Source organism: Erithacus rubecula (assembly GCF_903797595.1).
Source record: "Erithacus rubecula genome assembly, chromosome: Z".
NCBI lineage: Eukaryota > Metazoa > Chordata > Aves > Passeriformes > Muscicapidae > Erithacus > Erithacus rubecula.
The window spans coordinates 14,404,553-14,420,208 of record NC_136661.1 but is presented as its reverse complement, the minus strand read 5'-3'; the positions used below and the strand labels follow the sequence as shown (position 1 = coordinate 14,420,208).

General features: G+C 36.6%; 1 protein-coding gene across 7 annotated transcripts in view; it reads right to left on the bottom strand.

Moving 5' to 3' along the window:
* Nucleotides 1-3,779: 3,779 nt before the first annotated feature.
* ELOVL7 (ELOVL fatty acid elongase 7) overlaps nucleotides 3,780-15,656 on the bottom strand; it is a 30,936-nt gene continuing 19,059 nt past the window's right edge. For all 7 annotated transcript variants that reach the window (XM_079330778.1, XM_079330776.1, XM_079330777.1 and 4 more), the window contains 7 exons: nucleotides 15,316-15,404; nucleotides 13,195-13,385; nucleotides 10,872-10,952; nucleotides 10,266-10,322; nucleotides 8,467-8,572; nucleotides 5,538-5,674; nucleotides 3,780-4,220 (listed from right to left, as the gene is read on the bottom strand). In XM_079330778.1, the coding sequence (XP_079186904.1) occupies nucleotides 4,017-4,220; nucleotides 5,538-5,674; nucleotides 8,467-8,572; nucleotides 10,266-10,322; nucleotides 10,872-10,952; nucleotides 13,195-13,385; nucleotides 15,316-15,379 (840 nt within the window). In that variant the 5' untranslated portion in view covers nucleotides 15,380-15,404 and the 3' untranslated portion in view covers nucleotides 3,780-4,016. The remainder of the gene's footprint in view (nucleotides 4,221-5,537; nucleotides 5,675-8,466; nucleotides 8,573-10,265; nucleotides 10,323-10,871; nucleotides 10,953-13,194; nucleotides 13,386-15,315; nucleotides 15,405-15,656) is intronic.

The following is a 15,656-nucleotide window of genomic DNA, read 5'->3' as shown; positions in this document are numbered from 1 at the left end:
TGGCGCTGTGGGGGCCCTTGTGTGATGCTGTGGGGAGCTCAGAGGTTGGCGCTGTATATGGCCCTGTGGGAGCCCTGTGGATGATGCTGTGGGTGGCGCTGTGGGGGCCCTTGTGTGATACTGTGGGGGGCTCAGAGGGTGGCGCTGTATATGGCCCTGTGGGAGCCCTGTGGATGATGCTGTGGGTGGCACTGTGGGGGGCTCAGAGGGTGGCGGTGCCACAGCCCGCAGGCTCCGGTGGCCCGGGAGCGTGCTGGCTCTTCCTGGTGGTGTCGAGCAGCAGGACGAGAGACAACTGGCAGACACCTGGTGCACTGCAAGTTCCCCATGAACATGAGGAGGAATATTGCTGTATGGGTACTGTGCACTAGAACAGATTTCCCAGAGACGTTCTGGAGCCTCCCTCATGGAGATATTCCAGAATCATCTGGACTCAGTCCTGTGCCATGTGCTCTGGGCTGGCCCTGCTTGAGCAGTTAGGTTGGACCAAGTGACCTGCCGTAGTCCCCACTGTCTGGTCGTTTGACCAATCTGTGTGTGGCAACAAGTTAAAGCATGTCAGAAAAATATTGGCCAGTGAATTGCTGCCCCGGTAAAGAGAACACAGCCTTTGCATTAACTAAACAAACAAAGCAAAAAATCAAACTAAAAAAAACCTTCCAAACCCTCAATTTTAAATCTTTTTGAATTGTTTCCAAACGATTTTTTTTTTTTTTTTTTTTTTTTTTTTTTTTTTTTTTTTTTTTTGTTAAAGCATTTTGTTTTGAATTCAGGTAGCGTGTGGGATGATAATTACTTGCAATTGCATTTGATATTATTCCTTCAGAAGACAGGGGTTGATGCTGCTGCCACAGAACTCATTGAGCTGCATGTTAGCTTTTAATGAGCATTTTAAAGAAAGTGTGATTTGGAAAGTAAATAGGAAACCTCCATTTTAAGACAGAAGATTTTGCTAACCAGGACACCTATCCTGCACGGGCAGGGATAACAGAGGAGCTAATTGCCAATTTTTAGGACTCTGACAGGAGAGGAGTGGCTGGTAACAACAGTGTTTCTTTACCACCAGGTTTAAGGAAAACAAAATTTTAACCCCATTCCCCCCCCATTGTCAGTCAACATTCACCATAACATGGATGGACTCTATAGTCTAATGCAAAAGTACACACTTAAGCATGTGAGATGCACAGTTTTTTTGGTTGAGATAAAAATTGTATGATCCTTACGTTGTGTGTAGGACAGGATTTGTTTTGAGCTGATGTCATTGGCACAGTTACACTATATGCATCCTCTGAGGCTGCACCCATACAACTCACTGTGAAACACTGTATTCTCTTTCTCCAAATGCATTATAACTCACAGAAGACTAAACCACTGTGCAAGATATTATGCAGCAAGAATCTGACATAGCACTTGCTGACAGGCCACAGTATGATTAGCATCTCCAGTTTCTGCTCCTCCTTATTAGTTTTTAATCTCAAACAACTGACTGTGGAAGCCTTTGGCTAGTGTACAACTGCTGGAATTGGAAGTTTTCCTGTCTCCTTTCTGTTCAGCACCTGTCCACATGCAGCACTCCTTACTTCTGACTGTGCATAGTCTTAGTTCCAAGTGAGTTTGAAAAATCAGTTGCAGATCTAGCTCCCAAACCAACAAACAAGAACCTGTCCCTTCAGACCGAGATGCAGGATGCATTCTTCCATTCGTATATATGGGGCAGGAAAGGAGGTACGATTGCAAAATCAGAGACCAGAACTAGGAGTTCCCCTACCAGCACAGAAATCATCTGCAAGGCTACAGAGTAATGCCTGCTTCCTTGCACAAGAAGCAGAGGGTACTATTACCCAGCTTTCACTACAGACTAGCTATTACAGCCTTTGCCTCATAAGGCCTACATTTCTGAAACACATTTGAATGTGCAGGCCCAAGAAAGCCCAAAAAAAAAAAAAATCAAATTGTCCTACTTCCCTCATCACTACTTATGTAATAAATAAATAAATAAATAAATAAATAAATAAATAAATAAATCTATTTAAAGATAACATATACAACTGGCAAATCCTTCCCTGCTATTTGAAAAAACAGCAATAGGTCTCTGTCCCTAAGGAAAGCCCCCTAACACTGGAGGCCTGGGGCATACATACAGGCCAAAAGAGCTGGCTAGACTTGAGACTTTGAGCCAATAATGGACTGCATTTCCCACCAAAAAGAGATGTGGTCCCTGATCAGCATCACAGCTGTTTAGGATCTTGTGATAAAGCATCTCTCTCCACTTGTACTGCCAGGGAGTTGGGAACTGAACACTGATGATTCTAGGACCAAGCATCTAAAATTCAGAGGTTGCAATTCAAATCTCATGTCATCCCAATACTTTGACATCTACTTTCAAATTGCCATGAGAGCTGACAGCTACGGGGAGTAAATAGTGAATACATGAAATATAAATTATTTTTATTTACTTTTTAAAACTTGATGTAATCTCAGAAGAAAACATTTGCAACTCATGTCAAACCTAAAGTTTACATTCCTTTAGCATTTACAATGCACCATAAATGTCAGTAAAATAAAAGTGTGACAGGTAACAAAGCTTACTCTGTGTAACAGGCAGGCTATGAAAATCTGCCTCAAAGTTTTGAGTAATTGAAAATCCCACAGATCAGATCAAGTAAAAAGCAAATATTCCAAGTTTAATTTTTTGTGTGTTGTAGAAAACAGTACCCTTAATGGTAATATTAATTTAAACAGATTTAATTCCTCATTTCCAGGTCTGTTGTGTGCACCAATTCCTTAATAAACTCGTGCAGTACAAGTGCAACATACAAACAGCAAGTTCCTTTGATTTCCAAAATAATGTGACCCTAACAATCTGCCTAACCTTGGAAAACAACATACTGTTAATCCTACACAGAGTGGAGCATGCCCAGTCATCACTGCCTGCCCCGCTTTCAAAAGCTCAGAGAATGTCACATTTTTTGCCTGGCTCCAGATAAGACAACTGGAGTGATTTTAACCTTGAGCTGATAAAAGCAAGCCCTAATAATAAAAACAACCAAGATGACACAAACTCTTTCTAGACATGTATTTCAGTAGATAATGGAAATGGAAGAAAATAGAGCACAGTACAATCATGGTAGGTGACATTTAAGCTTAAATCATTAAGTCAAAATTCTTTTACATTTTATTTGAGTACTAAGATTTTGGCTATTGAATTAAAAGATTCCATAATCCTCCTAGCCCCACTTCACAAACAGCACAGGCTACCAATATAAAGTATATCCATAGACACATTGAATAATATTTGGCTACTACAGTGAACAAATCAGTAAGATGTTTTGATCACTATGCTACAAGACAATTCAGATAATCCCCATATTAGTAGCTTTCCAACATTTATGATAATGTTCAACTGCGTAGAACATGAAATGAATTCAGTTCTCCTAGTAAAAGACAGTATATCCAAAAATCTTTGATCTTCAAATGAAACGCTGTCTTTACAGATTAACATACAATCCTTCCTTTAAAGTAATATAGTTTATAAACAGATGTAACAATGTTTATGTATTAACTATATTAATATGCCTTAGAGTCTATAAACAGTACTTACTGAAGAATCATTCTTACAATAAAATGCAGCTGACAGTCTTAGCAACTTACAACATTTAAAGTGAAGTAGATTTTATCCCCCTCAAAGTGTGTTCAAAGTACTCAGTACTTGTCATACACATTTTAGTTTTTCCAATTAACTTTATTTTTGTGCATTTCTTAGATAGAGATCATCTATCTTTTTTTTTTTTCTATTTTTTTTTTAATTATTTTTTAAATCAGAGATCCACAGTTCTTCCCCACTCCCACGTTCTGAATCCCAAATAACTTACGGTAAAAATACAAATTCTGTTTTGGAAGAAAACATACAAAATATACACCATGTAGTGTGCGCACCTAAACATCTTGATTGTCAAGTAGTGCAAGTTTCCCCTTTGACATATACAATTCTTTGGTTTTAGAGACAATAATTTGTTTCACTGATCTTTGCTGATGCCATTTTTTGCCATTTTTGGCAGTCTTTGTCCCTTGGTGTAAGCATGGTACCAGAAGTGGAGAAACAAGACTAAAAACATAGAGCCATAAAGCCAAATAATAAACATGAAAATTGGATACTGGTACGGACAATCATCCATGACGTAGATTTGTCCTATATGGACTGTAATCATAATAAACTGGACCTGGAGGAAGAAGGTGAAGAAAATAAGTACTTTTAAAATAAATTACAACCTTACTACAGAAGTTTAAAATACTTCAGCATAGCTTGTTTGCTGAAAAACAGATAGTAGGGGTAGAGTGGGGGGGAAAGCAGGAGCAACAGGGACAATACATCTTCTTAATGTAACACAGATGCACCTTTATAGCCCATCTCCCCACAATATTACTCCATTGAAAAACAGGTTTACGTAATGAAGGAAGAGAAGTTCTGGGACAAACTAAGAAACTTATGGGAGGAGAATAGGATTCTACCCTGGCCAGTTCAGATAAAAAGGAGGGAGGCAGACAATGTTTTTAAATGCTAAATGGGAGGCTCTTTTAGGAAAATTAGCCAGGAAAAAAAAATTTAAAAAATAAAAAAATCAAGCAACCATTACAGGATTAGCGAAGAGTTCCCACCTTCCCTGCACATTAGCATGTGACAAAAAGACACTCCACATGAACTCCAAGTTAATAGTCCACTGGTAGTGCCTCCAGGTTAAAAAGACCAAGTTATAAATATTCAGGCTACATTTTCAGAGTTATACATGGTTATATGAACTCTGCTACTAAAACCAGCCCTGGTGCAAGCAGGCAGGATGCTCCTTTACTGCCTCCATCAGCTTCCTTGCTCATTCTAAGCCAATTCTTTAGCCAGAAACTGAATTTTGAAAAATCTACCTATTAAATGAGGTAGGCATGAAAGAGCACTCATAAGAGCAACCTTTTGAATTTGACCTAAAGCTGATGAAACAATATAATTACTGCAAGAATGAGTTTCAATGCTCTGGGTTGGAAGGAGGTAAATTTTCTAAACACAAACATTTTCTATGAAAGAACATCAAATGCTAAAGAAGTAGTTTTTCCCTTTCCTTACTACATGTTACATTAGTTACTAGTCACATGTGTATCCTGTACATAAATTGTATTTTCTTGGTGCTTATATTTTGAAACTTTTTATACAAGCAATGAGTCTTGTAAATATATTTATCAAGTACTGCATAAATGAAAAGCTTATTTGTCTAAATCTGATTACAGTGAATGCAGAAGTCAGCAGATTTAACTATATTACTGTGGAGCGCTTTTGTTATACCTTATAACCTATATATATTTTGTTATAACCTATATATTTTGTTATACCTTATAACCTTTTGTTATCCTCAGTTAACACATTAGTAAGTCTTATACCAACTGTAAGCTCCACACATGGGCATAACTAAAAGAAAAAAAATATTGCATTAAATCTGTGTTAGCTACAGTCAGATTTTTGAGAGATGCATATGGCAAAGACAATTACTCACAAGTTGTATAGTTGTCATATACTTTTTCCACCACAAATATTTATGATAGGCTGGTCCCAAAGAACAGATTCCATAGTAAGTGTACATGACAACATGCACAATACAGTTCAGCAAGGCGTGAAATGTTCCTAAACCACCTGTAGAAAAACAAAACATAGTAGTAGTCTTACAGCAGGTATTTAAAAAGCCACTGTGGTCCTAGCAGATTGCCTTCAGCCAGGGTATGGAAAACATGTACTACAAAATCTAGACTTTGACTAACCCTCAAGTGTTTTACCTGAATTGGATTGATACCAGTTCTGATGGATCATATCAGTTTCTTGCCTCAGAAAAGATTTACCTAAGCATTCCCAAAACAGCAATTAAACCCAGCTGATCTAATAACATGCAATAACATTTTAGTGGAATTTTTGTTCTTTCGTTTCATTTTTAAATTATTTTTTATTAAACCACATTTGATAGAGACACAGAAAACTTATTCTTCCTGGGTTTTGCCTCCTTTCTAGACATCATGATGAACTTCAAAAAGTTGTAGAGGATAAGTAACAAGTCTCTTGTCAATATCGATTTCCAGATTCCCCAGGAATGAAATACAGTTTCAGACAGTAAGTTTTGATAATCATGAACCAGGGTCCCACAAATCCATTGTCAATCTCAGAACATACTTACAGTGAAAGGGAAACTTTAATAGAGACCATGTTGGGATAAATTTATAACTGAAACTGGTAACACAAGAGCATTTCAAAGAACAAGTAAGGAAACACTTCTTTTTCATTGGATTATCCATGGAGATACATGATCCTGCTCAAAATAACTTCATTTTAATGAACATAGGAAATTAGAGGTACAAGTGATCCAAGAAGCAGCAGACAGCAAAGTATTTTCAAAAGAAACATGGACATGGAAACAATGATCATCAAAAAGAAAACAAGAAGACATAACAGGAGACATTTAGTGAGAAAAAAGAGTGCCATTTTCCCATTTAGAATCATTCCAATTGAAAATAAAGCATATTTTTGTTTTGAGTAGCTCACACTAATCTTCCAGCTTGAGCAGGCATAACTCCTCCAGCTGTGATTGCAAACTTTCTTTGAAACTTGGCTATTTTTATTTTTAAAAATAATTTGAATGTTCTTACAGTTCAAATATACATACTTTTTTTTGGCTTGTGCAGTGAATATTCAGAAGAAAAAAATAAATAGCTGGAGCAGAGAAAAAAGGAACCTACACAACAGTACAAAAAAATGTTCCAAAAAGCAACACTATACTAAGCATGATTTTATAATTCTCTTTTTTTATCAGATCAGAGAAAAAACAGCATCGCCATCCAGAACTGCTGGGTTTTTTACAAACAGGTTGAAAACTTGACAATGCTGCTGCTTAGAAGGACAAACACTGATGAAACTGAATACAAGGTAAACACCAGCAGGACTGAAATTCTTGGAAAAAAATTTAACTTACCAAACAACAGTATTTGGAAAGATAAGTGTAAAGATAAGCAATAGAGTTTTTGGAATAAACACAACTCTGCATAAATATGAGGGACTATTACTATCAGAGGACAAAATTCTTGCACACTTTGCTGAAAGTATTTGTCAAATTATCACATGGGAAATTTGAATCTGATGCAAAATCAGAAGCCTGTAGCTGGTATACTGATCCAACACCCAGATAAAAAGGAGAAAGTTAATCACCATAAGTGGAAAATTTTCAAGGTTGAAGAGGAGGAACTGCTATTTGCTGCAGGGTTCTCTTCACAGACCTATAAAAACACTGGGGTGTATGCTGAGACAATCATTCATAGTTTTAACTTAATACCAGTCACTCAGCAAGATTTGAGAAATACATAATCAATCCACTCAGCAAATACAACAGAAGTAAATCCATTTATACAAAATGAAAAGCTGCACACTGGAAAGATTCAAAAGTCTACAAATTTTCTGGAGTGCTTTCTGGGCCTGTCTGTTTTTATCTAGAAAAAAAACCAGACACAAAACAGACACTAAGATATCAGATTGAAAAGCAATGGAACAACTGCTTCATTAATTCATCACCATTTTTCTGGGACAAAAAAAGCAAAAACACAAAACATGTTTCCAGGTAATGAAACCCCACTATTTCTCAGTAGCAATTCCTAAAAATGCCTCAACTGTCGCAGAAATGGATTTATAAATTACTGTGCATTTCTCCACTCTGTGCTTTTCATACTATTATCATGGCAAGTTATATTTATTGGCGGTGCACACTGATAATGTGGTATAAGAAAATGCATGCAAAGACACACCAAGCAGGAAAGGAGAAAGTGAAGGTAAGCTGGTAGTGGTCAAAGAATTTAAATTCAGAACAATTCAAATATGTTTCTTTTATAAAGAAGGTCCGAAAAAAATATTTCTGTAGTTTTGTGAAAGCTGAAATACCAGGTGTAAATAAATCCCATCCATACTACTTAAAGCCAGTAAAAGTAACTGCAAAGACCAAGTAACTTCTCAAACAGGAAAAAAAATGAACACAATCCTCCCTTCCAACTCAGTTCTAACATTGTAGGGGGCGAAATGGTTATGAAGTAGTTTCAACAGAATTATTAGTTTCATGTATTTCCCCTAGCACTTATGATTTTTCAATGACTTCTCTTTTTCATGCAATAATGTTCTTAGCTTGTACCCAACTCTCTTCTCTGCACCTCTTCCCCCATAAGAAATCTCAACACTGAACAAAATGCCATCAAATAGGAAAAATTATTAATCCCCACCCATTTAAATAATTATGGTGATCTCAGTTGTTCCATAAAATACTGTAGAAGACTAAATTTAAAAACACTGATGTTTCCAAAGTGTTTAATTCTGTTCCCTTTTTTTTTTTTTTGGTCTACCATAGGTAACTTTCACTACCAGAAGAGATGCTCAGCTGTAACTCCACTCTCTCTCCATACCTGCAGCAAATTTGACTCCAAACCACCAGGTCCATGGCATAATGGAATGATGAAAAACATGCAGGAATGTAACTTGGTTGTTTTTCTTACGCAGTACAAAAAATATCTGAAACAGATTTTTAATGAGCAGAATGTTATAGAAGATAATCAAGCCAAACATATTTAAAGAAAAATGTCCATATCAGTACTGGTTGCTCGCTACTATACGTTTTAAAGTTCTGCACAGTTACAGTGTTGGGAGAAGAAGGAAAACTGAGTGAGTGTGCGGCTAAGCAAACTAGTTTTCAAAAATACTTAAAACCAATAAGTAAAATCCATAAAGCCAAGACAACCTTTGAAACTAAATGTCAAAGGTTGAGCCATCTCCTACACATGCAACAAACCATGTAAGATGGACTAGCTTGGATTGAGAAGTCTCTACAAGCATCACATTTTAAGTCCCCTGAACTATTAATGAAAGGCCATTTGTGAAAATTAATTGAAGAACTAGCAGTAGAAAACACTATGGCAGAGAAATAGCACTTTATTATGAACTCTGACTTAGCTACCATCAGAAAACATAAAAATTGTACAGAATATTGTACAGAATATGTAGGTATTCTTAATTGTTATTGACAGGCCCTATTTTAAAGGGCAGGCATCATGCAAAATGTTAAGGGAAGATAGTAAAAAAACTTTAAGGAGAAATCAGGTCATGAAAAGTGTAGTATCAGATACAGAAAAAAAGATGTCTGGTGTGCCAGAGAAAACATTTGGAATCAGCTGATTTAAACACAGCTAAGAAATTACTTTTGCAATAAAACAAAAAAGCTGATGAGGAACAGGTATCTAATTGTCTGTATTCAAACAAAAGAAATTTAAAAATTAAAAAATCAGACTCAGGACTAATTAAAAAGGAGCACTATGACCTGAGGCAAATAAAGGCAAATAGAGGAATATACTTGCCCGGATTTTCTAGTTTTAGCATTCCTGACACTTGCATTACCATTCCATTAGGTTTAGTTAGTAAGATCTTCCAGTGTTGAATTGTGAACATTTGCAGATGACCAGCTTTGCTCAAAGGATGTAGAACATCCTCACTGCTAATGAGTCAGGTCCTGAACCACCAATATTGTGCCCCAAACAACAGGGCAAATAGAACTGCAGCTGACTCCAACACTCAGAAGGTGATTTGAAAATATCTCAGTCAGTCCTATCTGGTACCAGTCTTGGGAAGATGGCTGCTGGTGGTGAGTGAGGTCTGCATTCTGCTTCAATGTACTGCTGCTCAGACTTTCTTTAAAAGAGGTTAGAATGTCAGCCTGTCATCATACTTCTCTATAGTCATGACACTCAAGACCATCTGAGGAATTTAGAGCAAGAAGGTATGGCAATCTTGTCCCACTTTCAAAGCAGTTGATGATATTGATGGGGAAGACAAAATCTGAAGATGATGTAAAAAAAATATTCAGCATGATCAACTGTTTTTTATCTGCAGCGTTGAGACAAGCATTGCCATAGCATAATAGATTAGTGTACTCAGCTGTTAAACAGACAAGTTATACAGAATTCCTAAATATTTAAAGGTGTGTTCCCTCATTAACATTTTTCCTGATAATGAAGGAAGCATAGTGTAAAAGGACAATGTCATGCAGAGAGATAATAGGGGTAAACATGATGGTAAATGTAATGGTATTCTAATGGTTTAAGATTGAATTATTAAATAAAAGCAACTTGTATCCTCAGCCCTAAACAGCACTGGTTCTTCATCTATGAAAAGGAAACAGAACCACTTCTTTTATTGGGTTATAAAAACTTACAGTGTCTAATAATTCAATGAACTTGGAAAAGAAGTAAAGCCAACAAGTTCGCACCATCTGCAAGAGTAAAAATCAAATTGTTAAACCATAAAAGTTGTAAACAAAACTGAGCAGGACCAATAATAATCTATATAAAAGAAAAATATCTATATAAAAGAAATCACTGGGCTGAGTGATGTTCCAAGGTAGACAGAAATATTTAAATGCATAGTTTGGTTGGTTTTTCTTTAAAAACACAAAACAATTTTTAAACTTAAAGGAATTTTAAAAGCAACAAAAACAAGCCAATGAATTCCTTGCCTCTTTCTTTCACCCAACCAACCAACCCATCCCTCCAGTTAACTCATGTACTCTACATTATGCAAGAGGACATTTCCATTTAGTGCATTCCACTCTACAACAGTGTATTCAAAAAGCAGGCTGTTCCAAAAGCATTTCTAAAAATAAAGTAAATGTATAACACACTACTTTGAACAACCTGGTCTAGTGGAAGTTGTCCTTGCTCATATCAGGGGTGTTGGAACTAGGTGATCTCCAAGGTCACTTCCAACCCAAACCATTCTATTGTTCTATGGTAACAATTCACCTTTGTCTTTGGCAACTTACTCTGAGAGCTGTCGGTGACCTCGAGTAGTCAACGATATCACACCGGAATGAGTATCCTGTGGCCCAGCCTGACATGAGAAACTGGAAGAAAGAAAAGGGCAAAGATTGTTTACATATTTTGAAAAATTCATTAATCTTGGATTACTTTTGCAACCACTAAGCAGGAGGGGAAAAACAATATTAAAAACACCTTAAATCAGCATCTTTGTCAATCATCTACCTGTGTGTGGGATAGCCACCACAAAAATCCTTTGCTGTTGCAGATTAATGAATTTCTAATTCCAGTACCACACCCATAGACAAGAATTTTCTTCCTACACCCATTATTTCAGCATTAGTAACTGAAGAGAAGAAAGAGATGCATCTCAAAACCAGTGTTAAAAAACAACTTACTGTGTAAGACCACAAAACCAAATACTATTCTTTTGAAAACTGCTACCACAGCTAAGTATCTTAATGCAAAAAAGACTACAACACAGCATATTAATCATCTTAGTACTCTAACAAAGCCAGCACAACAGAAAGCCATTGTTAATTATCATTAAAGACAAGGAACAAATCCATATGCATTATGTATATTTAATATCACAATTTCTAAAATTCTGCTTAGTTAAACCTAATGTTTTAATTAATTTCTCACTCATAAGGGTGACAAGAAGCTACAACTGAGAGCACACACATGACCAAAGGACTATATGTACCAAATATAATATAATCTTTTCTCTTGGAATATATTAAAGTTTGGACAAGAGCAACAATATTAGTACTATAATACTTGGTTTATTCTACTGCCAGCCACTATGACATATGTATTTTATATCTTTGTGATTCTTCTCATTATCACTATCCACTCACACATCCACTCAGTAAGAGCTTCACCTCTCCTAACAGAAGCAGGCTTTAGTCCTTTTAACCTCCAGAAAGGAATGATTGCTTAAAAAGAGCATGTTTTTTTGAACACTAGCAAACTAGCACAGTACTAAAATGTCCACCAAATGACTTGGTTCCAAAAAGGTAAAGAATCAGCTTCTTGCTGACCACCAGACAATAGCAGACATTCAATTGGTTACATTCTGTCCACCCACTCTTTCATGAAATTGTAACGTGGAAGTCTTGGCAGCAGACTCACTGAATACCATGCCAGGGATAGACACTAACAGAAGCTTTTTTTTCTGTTATTGTTTCTTTGTAGGATTATTTGGTGTGGTTTTGTTTGTTTGAGGTTCATAACTAAAACCAAACTTGGAACCCAATTCCAACAGGAAATTTGGCAATTTTTCAGCAAAATGTCAAAATAGCAAAAAGTGTTCCCACCACTTTCCACACAACAGTCATGACACAAAGTAGCTGCTGCTGCAGTGCCTCTAGAGAGGTTAGAAGAAATGCCAGGTAGTTCACTGCAACTCATTATTAAGATTCATGCAAAGTAAGCTAACAGGAACATATCCTGCCAATTTGTCACAATAATCTGATAACTTTTTATTACTAGCTTGCCAAAGCTGAAATAGCCACTTAACCTGAGAGTCATGCACAGGGTCAGTACTAGCACAGTGATGTTCCACCAAGCAAACATATAAGGCTGTCATTCACACAATACCATCAACAAATAGCTACCCTTCAAAAAACCCCACCAAAGCCCACCAAATCCCAACAAACAAGTAAAGCCCAACAGCACCAAAATCTCAACATTGCTTTTGGAAAAAAAAAGAAAATTTGCTATTTTGGGGTTGTGGGGAAAATCAGTGTTAAAGATATTAATAATTCAGACTTGGGGGTAAAAGCAGGGGGCAGAGGTTGAAGGTTTTTTGTTTAGAAGGGTTTTGTTCATTTAAAGGACAAAAATATCTTGAATTAGATTTTGTTAACCTCTGCCAATGATTTGTATAATTTAAAAGGTAAATCTAAATGAAGATGATTTCATAGTAGACATACACTATAGAGTGTTTGAATCATTGTTGTTCCTTCCCCTTAAGGGCAGGTTATCACATTATCACCTAGTAGGACAGAAACAATTACAAGATACTAAGAAAAGCATATTGTCTGCTTTGCCTGCTGCAGTGCAAAGAAGTTAAATGATGAAAACTTTAAACTTTTTATATTATGTATAATGACACAAAATGATTCATGTTCTCTCTTTCTGGGTATGATTTACTCCCTTTTCCAAGAATTACAAGTTTAGCATACACCTTGGAGGAATATAATTACTTCCATGACAGTAATATTTTATTGAGAATTGCAGTGTGAGAATTATATTAATAAATTTATTAAAAGTTAGTTGTTAAAAACATGAAATACAGAAATACATTTCAAACACAGTACTTACTTCGTAAGTCATATATAAAGACAGGGCTACCACACTAAAATTATAAAACGTCATGATCTGCCTGAGTTCAAAAGGTTTTTTATTTTCCATGAGTTTGGGTCCCAAGGAAGTGACAAAATAAATGTAGGTTCCAATGATAAAAGTTGTTGGAAAAGGTGAAGACATGAGTGGCCAGCCTTCCAGTCTTGGATCTAGAGAGGGTGAGGGGAGAAGAAAAAAGAAAAATCATATGTCTACAGTAGTTACTAAAACAGATACAGAAAAGTATTTAATTCTTGATGGTCTAAGCTTTTCTGTCACCGATTATGTTTCAGAATCCATTCACCTCAAATCCATATTGATTGGATAATGTGATTTAACCCATATAGGATTCAGTGCTTCTTTCTTCACATATAATGAAAAGACACAGTATCACAAGTGACATGATTTTCTGTCTTTACAGCAAGACAAAATACACACTTTCATACAGGAAAGTTATAATACAACAAGCAAATATTCCACAGTTATGTCAGAGAGCTGTACTGAAGAGGCACCTCCTCCTAAGCACACCCCATTTCCTCTCCCTGCAGATAAGGCTGGCAGGTATTTCATCTGAGCATCACTGTGATTCCATTGCACCCTGTTCTGGTTCATCAGCGAGTCCTAGGATCACCAAAGATTGTCACATTTCTCCATAAGCAGGTGGCCCTCATGTAATTTTTATTTTCTTTAATTTTCTTTTTATACTGACTTTTGGAAGATTTGGTTCAGAATGATCCCAAACTACTGACTCAGCAAACATTCATGGTTTGCTGCTGTATTTTAAGGATAAAATTATACGACTGTTATTTTTGTCAAGTGTTTCATTCATAGCCAAATGTTTCAAATCAGCGAATTTTTCAACCCACAGCATTCAAGCAACCTTTCACCTCTCTGATGTGGCTAACAGCCACTGGAAGTGTAGAAACAGATTGAGGAGGAGAACACATTACAATGCTGTTCACAGCTTGCAATGTGCCAGCACTGCTGCCCACAGACCAACGACTGTGACCCGCAGCATGAGGAATCTGCTCCCTCTTCTACTGCAAGAGAACCACCATCTCTTCACAAGTGACTTTTTTTGTTGTATCCACCCTTTCCCTGCTCCTACCAAGCCTTTCCTGCTGTTCATCCCAGCCTGAACCTGAGAAAACCATGTTCTACCACTAACACTATGATACAAAATGCCAAATACAAGCACTGTTGGGCATGGAGACAACTCAGGTTCTGGGGTCACAGTCACTGCAGCAGGAATGCTCGCTCCATCCAATCCACTTCACCCCATGAGTCACACTGATTGTGCTCCCTGCTCACTTGTACACTGTGTGTTGACAGAACAAGAAAAATGGTGCTCAGCTATGCTAGAAATGATAGATCTGCAATCATATCCATCAAACCTTAACCACTTAATTTTTTTTTCCCCAGGAATTATCTAATCCCTGTCACTATCTTTCTACCACAGAGAGAAATACTGAGACTGATGGGTCTTAATCCCAAAATCAAGATCTTCAATATCAACTTTTGCTGATACAGAATAACAACATACAGAATAACAGATTGGCAACATAAAAGCAAAGTGTGATTAACATCCCTTACTAACTACAAGTTAGTTTTTCAAAATACCACTGAGACAAGAGTTAATTACTCTGACGATTATTTCAAAATACTGAAACTTACCAGGGCTGGGATTTTGATTTTTTTTTTTTCCATTTTGTGAGAGCAAAATGCAGTAATGCAATGTGCCTGCACTAATTAACAGATAAAATGCAATTGCTTGGTAAGGAAAAAGAGTTTAAACTATACATTCAGCACCACAGGAAAAACTCAAACGATATTCTCAGGCAACCAAAGACTGACAGGAGAATCACTGCCTGCACTTAATTTACTCAGAGTCTATATTCATAAACTGAGTTTTGTTTACTTCCTATTTTAAAATGCAGAAACTAGACTGCCATGTTAATAGGTAACCTGGCAAGCCTTACAAATATTCACATGACAAACGACAAAGCTACTTCTAAGCTGATAAACAGCACACCTAGCATAGCTACACATTGCTAGTCAAAATTATTAGGAGTTAGTAAGATTTAGATTTAAGTGACTCACCAGCATCTTTAATCCATTCATCATACAGTAGTATAGCCTTTGATGTCAGATTGCTAAATGCCATTTTCACTTGATTTTTATGATGCTGCCTGCAGAAAACAAACCAAAAAAATACAGATTTTTGTCAATGAATAAAGATTAATAAGAAAAAAGATTTTCAGGAAACAGAGTGGTAATAAAAGAGAAAAAGCTAACAGAGTACCATATGTGAAATACAGATCAGGAAGCATTAGCTGGCCACATCCCACTATCCTTGGGTCTAATTTATAGCAGAGCTGTTATGCACAACAATACAATTTTGCAATCTCTACATACAAACCAGGTGTTTCCGTGCCATAAAG